The sequence below is a fragment of the Cervus canadensis genome, chromosome 1 (assembly GCF_019320065.1).
Source record: "Cervus canadensis isolate Bull #8, Minnesota chromosome 1, ASM1932006v1, whole genome shotgun sequence".
NCBI classification, from domain to species: Eukaryota; Metazoa; Chordata; class Mammalia; order Artiodactyla; family Cervidae; genus Cervus; species Cervus canadensis.
Genome location: NC_057386.1, coordinates 25,389,813 through 25,400,688, shown reverse-complemented (window position 1 = coordinate 25,400,688; position 10,876 = coordinate 25,389,813). Strand labels below are relative to the sequence as shown.

The window sequence follows — 10,876 nt, the reverse complement described above, 5'->3', positions numbered from 1 at the left end:
TCTTACTTACAAAAGGCAGTTCCATACTCCTCTCAACAGTGATTCTTAGCATTTACCTGTCATCAGTACTGTCAGCGTTCCTTTCCTCCATGTCTTCTCTCCCATTTACCTTTGTAGACTGAGAATGGCTTTTCAAACAGGTGCAGAGTGTTCCCTCATTGTGGTTTTGATTTGCACGTCTCTAGCAATTTGTGATGTACAGCACGTTTTCACAGGCACTGATTTTAACTAGCGTGTGTGGAATTGATTGTGGAAATTTTCTTCTTCACAGTCTGCTCAGTTTTTAATTATTTTCAATTAGTTACCCATGGAAATTTTTAAAGTGCCAGTATCATTTAGAACCCAGCAATCTTTGTGAATATGAAGTGCTCCTAAGAGCTGCAGTGAAATAGTTTTCTTTCTCTTTTGCCTTTTGAGTCCTAATCTACTTTAACTGTTTCTGATCTACTTTGCCAAGAAAGATTTGTCTAGTCAAAGCTATGGTTTTTCCAATAGTCATGTATGGATGTGAGAGCTGGACTATAAAGAAAGCTGAGTGCCAAAGAATTGATGCTTTTGAACTGTGGTGTTGGAGAAGACTCTTGAGAGTCCCTTGGACTGCAAGGAGATCAAACCAGTCAATCCTAAAGGAAATCAGTCCTGAAAATTCATTGGAAGGACTGATGCTGAAGCTGAAACTTCAATACTTTGGTCACCTGATGTGAAGAACTGACTCACTGGAAAAGACCCTGATGCTGAGAAGGACTAAAGGCAGGAGAACCGGACAAGAGTATGAGATGGTTGGATGCCATCACCAACTCAATGGACATGAGTTTGAGCAAGCTACAGGAGTTGGTAAAGGACAGGAAAGCCTGGCATGCTGCAGTCCATGGGGTCGCAAAGAGTCGGACACGACTGAGTGACTGAACTGAACTGACTGAACCTGGGAAAGGGAGAAATACTAATCAGGGTTAACTGTGAAATATGAGACTATCTACCTATGTTATTTTTGGCTACAGACAGGTGTGTTCAATGTCTCAGGTTCAGTCTTAAAGGAAATGCACCCAAATTTGTGTGTGTGTATGTGTGTGTATAGGTAGGTAGAGAAGGAAGAAGCACACACACTTAGTTTCAAACAAAAGTTACTGTGAGTTTATTAAAACATTCCTAGTAACTTAAGAAAAGCACATCTGACTCAATATATCATTATCTATATATTATCACACATTCTGGAAAGTCTCTGAGATTTCAGGATGGGTTTTTCTTGTGGCTCAACTGGATCTGAGGAAAGAACAGAAGAAATTATATACTTGATTTATAGCCACTGGTCATCAACAAACAACACGCACTGGCAGTGTTGTTTGAAGAGGCAAGATAACTGGACTGTTTTCTCCTCCTGGTTAGTGTTCTGCTCAAAATTCTGCTACCTTCAAAAATTATTTCCCCTAATTAAGTCTATATGCACTTCCAGGGTGGCTCAGATGGTAAAGCGTCTGTCTACAATGTGGGAGACCTGGGTTTGATCCCTCGGTTGGGAAGATCCCCTGGAAAAGGAAAGTTTCAGAGTTTCTCCTCAACATTTATGAATCTCAGAGAAGATCAAATTACTCAACTGTGATGAACAGGTCAACTGCGAAGTTCAACGTCAGAATGACCACCATATCTCAGGTGAAAATCAAGCCATGGGAAGAAAATAATGTTCTACTGTTTTAAATATCAAGCAGCAATTGGAAGAAGGCAAAAACCTTGTATGTTGAAGTCAAAAAGTACAAATTTGGAGGTATAAAATAAATATGTACTAAGGATGTGATATACAATATGATAAATACAATAAACACTGCCATACATCATATATGAAAGTTGTTAAGAGAGAAAACCCTAGGACTTCTTCACCAAAAAGAAAGGAGCTTTTATCTATTTCTTTCATTTGGTATCTATATGAGATGATGGATGCTCATTCAAGTTATTGTAGTAATCATTTCATGATATATGTATATCAAATCATTATGCAGTACATCTGAAACTTACAGTGCTATATGCCAATTACATCTCATTAAAAGTGGAAGAAAAAGAATATATATACCATATGTATATGTATTTCTTTTTCTTTATGCTGTATACTATATATATATGGTATATATGTATATATACATCCATGTGCCAAATACATATAGTACATATGGTAGCAAAACTAACGGCCAACCATTCACTAGCTATAAGGCAAGCCACTTATAAACTCTCAAGAAACATACAAAATAAATGGGTTTGAGCTTATGGGAACTATAATTATACAGGAAGATACTTACCTCTCTCAGTTAAGTCTCTTCTGCTTTGCAGATTATATACTCAGTAATTATAATTTTGATGACTATTATGGACATAATATTAAAAATCTTCCCTCAGAAGAACAGAGCCAGATTGTTGTGATTTGGGAGAAGAAATTGCCAAGGAAAAGTTCAAGTCCAACTTCCTGATCTATATCCTTCCCACTCCCTTAACTGAAGATACAGCAACTCAGAGGCAAAGAAACAAATATCAGCTAAAATGGTCCCTCTGCCAACTGACAGCAATGGGTACAACCTTAAAACTCTGTAGAATGAGAAAAAAAAACAAAAGCTTTTCTTACTTTGAATAATCTTTTTAAAAGTCTGAGTAATGATGCAACCTGAAAAAAGTAAAAGACAAATCATCAAAACAATTGTTGATTACCCTGGGTATTGTCAATCAGATCACAGCATGGCACTTAGGAAAACTTTAGGTGTGGAAATGTAATCACAATCACTCTCACTAGGCAGCTATGTTAAGACTCCTCAAGTTGATATTCTGAAGGATCCTAATGCTAATACCTCAGACTTTAGATAAAAGCCATCAGCTTGCTCCAAAGCATTAAAGCAGAATCCGTGAAATACCTAATCAGCCACTTCCAGCAGAAATGCTGTCACTGCAAACCACATGCTAGAAGCACTCTCACTAGAGATCAGTGCGCTGGTGAAAATTCTAATGGGCTTAGGGACTTAAGAAAAGAAAAATTCCGATATGATAATAAATTACAGCTTTGGAAGAGAATTTCGAAGCACAGTAAATATCTGCACCCTTTTATAAAATCCAAACTGAAAGAATCACTCCAAAAATGACCTGTAATGAGAATGATGAAATTATCAATTTTCCTAGCACCATCCACCCAATTTTCTTCCAAAGTAAGTAAAACTATAAGCATATTATTGTTTGCTACATTCTCTTTTCACAACTATCTCCTCAAAACCAATCTGTACTCCTCCTATTCTTCACCCCAGATTTCAGTTTCTTTGAAAGCAGGCTTTCCCTGAAGCATACAAACATGAAAACAGGGTTCTCTACACAACATTCGTTGCCAGAACATGGGAGCAAGGAAATGGGGCTATGACTTCAATTAGTTTCTTCCCCCATGAGTCACCTTGTCACCAGCATCTTCTTCTAGAAACAATGGAATTAGATTTTATTTGTTTTTGCTTTATAGCCAAGAAAACTGAGTGCAGAAAAGAACCTGGACAGAGCATAAACTTTTGGTAATTTTGTAGTTAATATCCATATTTACAGCTTACAGCTGCCAGAAAAGAAATAAACACCTCTTTGAAAAATATCACTTAAATCCAGTGGAATAAACAGAGCCTTGTCAAGTCAACAAAGGCTAATCTAAAAATGTTAAGGCACAGAGAAAGCGGCAGTATTATTAAAGGGGCAATTTTTCCTCAATTTGACATTTTCAAAACACAGCATCACCCCCCTCCTCCAAAAACTCCCCCAAGTAAATTTTTTGCTAGTGACATTTCATGGTAGAAAAATGTATATTTTGTTAGATGTGAAGATAGTAACACCTACCTATACATCAGGGCCTTCCCCTTTTCATTCCCCAAGGCAAAATACCCACTTCTGGGAGAAAAATCCATGGTATGAATAAGAGAAATATTCTTCTTTTTAACAACTGGGAAGTTTGAAAATACTGTAAAGGAAGGAAGATGGACCTGCAGGAAACAATAAAAAGCTTTTAAACTAAAACAACTGGGAGCTCATCTTAAATTTTAGTCTTCATTCTATCATTTTGCTAGAACAAAAGTTCATTTTGATTGTAACACACATCAAGTACAGTTCTCTTAATACAGCAAAGTGTTCCAAAATTAAAATTTGATTTTCAATATGCTATTAACTGAGAAGGAAGGGATGGAAAAGAAAAAAGTGCTTTCTTGATGCTTCATTATTAATAAACTGCAGCATCTAGCATGGTGCCTAGGAGGATCAAACAAATAAGTGAATGAACAAAGTGAAAAGTCAGCAGTGGTGGTTTACTCATTAAGTCATGTCTGACTCTTGTGACCCCATGGGTTGTAGCTTGCCAGGCTCCTCTGTCCATGGAGTTCTCCAGGCAAAATACTGAAGTGGGTTGCCATTTCCTTCTCCAGGGGATCTTTCAGACCCAGGAATTGAACCTGAGTCTCCTGCACTGCAGGCAATTTCATTACTGACTGAGCTACCAGGGAAGCCTGAAAAGTCAGTAGTAGAACCCATTAATGTTCTAACATAATAACTACAATAAAGAATACGAAAATCTGATTACAAGGAACAGAATGTTATGAAGAGTCTGAAGCCAAGACAAAATCATACCAAATTTTCCAGTATCATACAATTGCCTACTTTCACTTTTATTTCTCAACAATGTGCTGTTGAGAATCTCTGCTCAAGGACAGGCTAAGCCATGAAAACCTGGTTCAAGTGAAACTGTTCTGATTGAGAAACAGTCCAAAGCTCACCTCAAGGCCAGGTCTCTTTCTCCAGAAAAGTTCTGCTCAGGGGGGAAATAGGCCCAAATCCAAGCTAGGCAAGACAAGTCCTCATCTAATTTGTGGATAAATAAAATCCAAGCAAGGAAGCCATTATCTTAAGCAGACTAGGATTTTTAACAACTCTCGCACATTCTCTAGCTCTTCCAAGAAACAGAGCACCTTCATACTCACAGAATTCTCATTCAGCTATTAATCATGGCAGTCTATCATCCTTCACTTTTAGGTCAGACTTTAAACCACCCAATCAAGGGGACTTTCACAGACAAGTACCAGGTAAAACTGTTAGATACATCTGTCTATTACACAGGTTTCATTTGGTCACTAGGCCTTACTACCCTGGTAAATGCCTACTGACCATTAAGTCAAGAAAGTAAAGTTTACAGTGACTCTCAAGACCATTTTCAATTATTCTCCTTCTCCAGGAAGCAGATTCTGCCTGCACAGCCTGTCATCAATGCAAAGGCTAATGAGAAGTGCTCTCTGACACATTAAAGCAAAGACGCTGACAAAAACTGGAGTATAAGACGCAAAGCAATTTTTTAAAGTTCAATTTTACCATTTGTATATTTGTCTAGCTAAATAAACAGAACTCTGTTACCAAAATTATCAGAAATACTGCAGTAAATACAAAGTTTATGATGTAAATGGAGTCCCTTTAAATGTGCCCTGTGCAACAAATAACCTGCAGAAACATACATGGTGGCCAGAGCTTCACACAACAAACTGACATGTTCTGATGGAAGATAACTACCAATTTATCAACAATTTAAAATTTTATCTCCCCTAATGACTTGAATATCAAGGAGCAAAAAACAGGTTTATGCCTTCCTAAAAGACTCAACTATCTACTTGTAACAGCCCCAGTTTAGGGAGTCCCTAGTGGTCCAGTGGCTAAGACTCCTTGCTCTCAATACAGGGAGCCTGGTTCGATCCCTGGACAGGGAACTAGATACCATGTGCCACAACTAAAAGATCTTGCATGCCACAATGAAGATCAAAGATCCCCTGGGCTGCAACTAAGATCCAGTGCAGCCAAACAAATAAATATTGAAAAAAAAGTTTCCCAGAGATTACACTGAATTAGTACATCTTCCCTCAGACCAATGACCCCCACCTGGTTAGATCTCAGCTGTTCTCTAATCTCTCTTTATGACCCTGTATTAAAAGCTGTAATTGAACTAATAAGAAGTCCCATAAACACCCAATGTCTTTAATTCATAAAGTTACCTTTATCTCCAATATAATCTCATTTACATTTAAGGGTCCAGTTATCAAAATTCAACAAATAAAAGCTCTCTCATCCTTACTTTAATAACTAAGGGGTCCCACAACTCCTACAACATCCAAGATTGAAGATGTAGTAACAATTTAACTTCTGAGTCTCTTAATGGTGCTATGACTTAGACTTATATTCACTGCTGGAATAACAGAACTGTTTGGATCATTATAGGAGACTTCATCTAATCATACTGACACTGTCACAGAGGCATTCTGAAGCTGCTATACCTGGCTTTTTTCCATTAGACATTATGTTTGAAAGTGTTAGTCACTCAGTCATCTCCGACTCCGCAACTCTATGTATTGTAGCCCACCAGGCTCCTCTGTCCATGGAATTCTCTAGGCAAGAATATTGGAGTGTGTAGACATTCCCTTCTCCAGGGGATTTTCCTGACCCAGGGATTGAACCTGGGTCTCCTGCATTGCAGGCAGACTCTTTACTATCTGAGCCATCAGGGAAGCTGCTTGATATTATAGTTGACTACCATTTAAAAAATGGGAGGTGGCTGACACTAATGAATTCCTTATGTGATTTTACTACAATAAAAAAACATAAATGCTGCCATGATCACTGAAGCAAGCTAGACAGATCTATAAGGTGTTTTGCAGAATATATTAAGAAAAATAGATCCTATGGTTTTTTAACACTAAATGATAAAACACTAAATGTTTTATCACTAAAAAAATAAACACATTTTTTAACACTAAAATGATAAAAAATTGATTTGTGCTAGTCTACCACTTCCATTATAGGAGTGGGGGTTTTAAAGCTGACTTGAATTAGAACCCTTTTATTTTTCAAATGATTCATTCAACAGAGGCAATAAAACCCAATGATATGTTTTCCACACTTTTCCAGCAGAACTCTTTCTTCCCTCAAAGAAAATCTTAATGCAGAATGCCAATATATATATCCCAAGTAACACTAAAGCTGCTCTATATACTACAGGGAGGAGCTCAGCCTCCTACTTGCCATCTGAAGTCCCGTACACATTCTAGGGCTCTGAAAAATTTATTTAGAAAACTAAAAGCTAGAAAGAATACGGAATCTACCATCACAGCTCACTGGCCTTTAGTAGCTGCTGACTTTGGATAAGCTAATCCTCTGAGGACTATCACCTGGCTCAAAATTTTTTGTAAAATTCTTTATAAATCTTTGTAAGCTATACACTATTAAAGCTGATGAAATACGCAAGGTTTATTTGCTGAGTATTAAGTAAGATAAAAATAAGAATCTCTGTAAAGTGTTTACAATCTGGTAGCATACATATAAAAGTAGCACAATGCAAAGCTGCTATTCAAGGTTCTATGTGTACCTGGGCATCTGTATACCTGGCTCACAGCAAGAAACTGCTTCTGCCTGAAGCGCAGGAAACTTCACAAGGTGGAATGACATTTAAGCTGAGCTCTGATGCTGGGCCAAAAAAAAAAAAAAGAGCCAACACTGGCCTGAGGCTGTTATCCTTAGAAAGGCCCGCTTACAAGTGGCCCTTAGATGCTATCTGAGAACTTGACTGGCATATAGGTCCCTACACAGATGGGGCACTTTTCCTAAATGATAAGGATGGCTCATAAGTCCATGTTCAGTTGCCTCAGTTATGTCCAATGCTATGTGAATCCATGGGCTGTGCCCACCAGGATCCTCTGTCCTTGTCCAGGCAAGAATACTGGAGTGGGTTGTCATTTCCTACTCCAGGGGGTCTCCACTGTGGTTTATGTTGAATACTTGACTTGACTTCTGGGAACCTTTACTTTAGGTACCTCCTAGGTAGAGGGTACCTACATGATCAACCCCCAATAAAAACCTTGGGCACTGAGTCTATGATGAGCTTCTCTGGTAGAAAACATTTAACACATGTTGCCACAACTTGTTACTCGAGAAATTAAACATGTCCTATGTGATCTGCCTTAAGAGAGGACTTCCGGAAGCCTGTGCCTGGTTTCCTCCAGGCCTACCCCATACACCTTTTCCTTATCCTTTGTATCTTTTCTCTGTAATAATTCTTAGCTATGAGTCTGAGTCCTATGAGTCCTTGTATTTACTATTCTATTCCATGTGGTGCCATGGTAAAAGAATCCACCTTCCAGGGCAGGAGAAACAAGCAATGCAGGTTTGATCCCTGGGTTGGGAAGATCCCTGGAGTAGGAAATGGCAACCCACTCCAGTACGCCTGCCTGGAGAATTCAATGGACAGAGGAGCCTGGTGGGCTTCAGCCCATGGGATTGCAAAGAGTCAGACATAACTGAGTGACTGAATGCTCAGCATTCACCAAACCTATGAGAGTTCCTGGGAACCCCTGGCACAGAGCTATCTTCACAAGTACTATCCAGCTATTTAAACTGCAATCTTTTTACATGATTAATGTCCAAGCTCAATTTATTTTCAAAATTTAAGAACTGCCTCCACTCTATTATGACACTAGGTCTTATAAAGGTAAATTAAGAAAACTAGAGAGGGATGAAATATTTGTTTACATATTCCTTCATATATATACTGAAAGAAACTTCTGAAAATGAAGACAACCCTTTAAGAAATGTTAGGAAGGGACAGCACGGCTTTCCCAAAAGAACTGAAATAATACAAGTTTGGTGGCTACTGTATATCATTTCAATAATTACACCCAAAAGCTACAATACTAACAATTTTTACAACAAAAGAGGCTACTCTTTTTAAAATAATTCAACTCTTTCCTTATTATCTTTCCATGTTTTCAACTTAAAACTTTAAATTCATCAATGCTAAAAGGAAAGGGTAAAGAAACATTACCAGTCTGACTGCGTCTTTCATGCTTTCTGAAGCAATTGCCAAGATTTCTGTAGTAGGATTGAAGGTCAGAGAAGTAACACCTGTAACCAAGTTCATTATCGCTTTTATCGGCTTTGGGTTTGTTTCTTGGAGACAAGAATCTTGATTGTATATGTTTACCACTCCACAATTAGAACTGCAAAGAGAAAAATGAATAAAGATTAAAAAGAAGCAAAAGGATTTTCACAATCCAAGTGAATTAAGATATAACACCCCACCCCCAAAAAGCTGATATTTATAGGAACTGTATCATGTTACACAGGGACTATGGGCTGGAGTGTTCATCCCAGGGCAAAAACCATAGTCTATCAGTTTTACTGTAGTCTTACTGAAATCCTGTTAACGCTGGGAGCTTTTAAATTACTAATGTAGCTAGAAAATCCAAGGAAGCCTAGAATCTTCATTATTCATTCCTTCAATAAATATTTACTGAATTTCAGCTTTATGACAGGCACTGTTTAAATGCCTGGGATGCAAAGACAAACAAAAGAGGCTAACAGGGCCACTCTCGTGGCATTTTTGGACAACCTAACATTCTAATATGCGAATGAGCACCATCTTTCCCCTGTTTAGATCTCCTCCTTTCTTTTTTTATTCTATTCTATTTATGAGAACATCCAAAACAGTGCTGCACAACAGCTAATAGCAAGTACCTTAGATTTCTGGTCTATAATACCACAGTCAACAGTTACAGAAGTGATCTTCCACTCCAAGTTTACTGAAACACTTACGAACAATGAATTATATATACCCAATATTCATAAAATGTAAATCTTAATGACTAACAGAATCATTCACAGACAAGAAGTTTCAGTAAACATTTTTGACCTAAATCTTCAGACCACCTAATGTTACAGGCATCATTTATAAGGAGTAAGAATAAGGTAGTTGTCTTCACAGATACTTAATTAGCAAATGCAATATGAAGCTGAAAGTTGCAAGAAATTAATACTCAAACTAAGAAGGGTGACACATTAAGTGTTCTCATTCCTACACTCAACATTCTCACTTGTTCACTTAATACTTACTGTCTACAGTGAAACAGGCACAATGCATAAACAAGACAAATTTAGTTCACACACACGATTCCACAGTTTGAAATTATAGCCAACACACAAACAGTATGTTAGATTTAGTGTTTTAAAGTCTTCAAACTACTTATATTTAGTTTCTGATGTATATTTCATATACATTAATTAAAAAGCCCTTAATTTAAGTACAGCTAACTCTTATGTAGTCCCTATTAACCACTCAGGAGAAACAACATATATCCTGGGTTTAGAAAATTTTGCTGTGAACTGAACATTTGTGTCCCACTAGAATGGTTTTTCCAATAGTCATGTATGGATGTGAAAGTTGGACTATAAAGAAAGCTGAGCACCAAAGAATTGATGCTTTTGAACTGTGGTGCTGGAGAAGACTCTTGACAGTCCCCTGGACTGCAAGGAGATCCAACAAGTCCATCCTAAAGGAAATCAGTACTGAATATTCATTGGACAGACTGATGCTGAAGTTGAAACTCTAATACTTTGGCCACCTGATGTGAAGAACTGACTCATTTGAAAAGACCCTGATGCTGGGAAAGAGTGAAGGTGGGAGGAGAAGGGGACGACAGAGGACGAGATGGTTGGATGGCATCACCAACACAATGGACATGAGTAAACTCCAGGGGTTGGTGATGGACAGGGAAGCCTGGAATGCTGCAGTCCAAGGGTCGCAGAGTGGAACACGACTGAGCGACTGAACTGAAAATTCCTATGTCGAAGTCTTAATCCAAAAGGTAACAGCATGAGGAGGTCACCCTTTAGGAGGTGACTAGGTCATAAGGATGGTGCCCTCACGAATGGAGCTAGGGACTTTATAAAAGTGAGCCCAGAGGTTCACTCACTCTGGAGGTCACAGCAAGAAGCCAGCCTTCTGGAACCTGGGAAGAAGGCCCTCACCAGGACCCAAGAATGCTGGCAACCTGATCTCAGACTTCCAGTCTCCAGAAAT

At 38.2% G+C, this 10,876-nt stretch overlaps 1 protein-coding gene across 2 annotated transcripts in view; it reads right to left on the bottom strand.

The window, feature by feature from the left end:
* Positions 1 to 1,108: 1,108 nt before the first annotated feature.
* The window catches only part of UTP18 (UTP18 small subunit processome component), a 66,369-nt gene continuing 56,601 nt past the window's right edge, over positions 1,109 to 10,876 (bottom strand). For both annotated transcript variants that reach the window (XM_043472133.1, XM_043472142.1), the window contains exons 11-14: positions 8,843 to 9,017; positions 3,838 to 3,980; positions 2,606 to 2,644; positions 1,109 to 1,260 (exon numbers count right to left, since the gene is read on the bottom strand). In XM_043472133.1, coding sequence (XP_043328068.1) covers positions 2,620 to 2,644; positions 3,838 to 3,980; positions 8,843 to 9,017 — 343 coding nt within the window. In that variant the 3' untranslated portion in view covers positions 1,109 to 1,260; positions 2,606 to 2,619. The remainder of the gene's footprint in view (positions 1,261 to 2,605; positions 2,645 to 3,837; positions 3,981 to 8,842; positions 9,018 to 10,876) is intronic.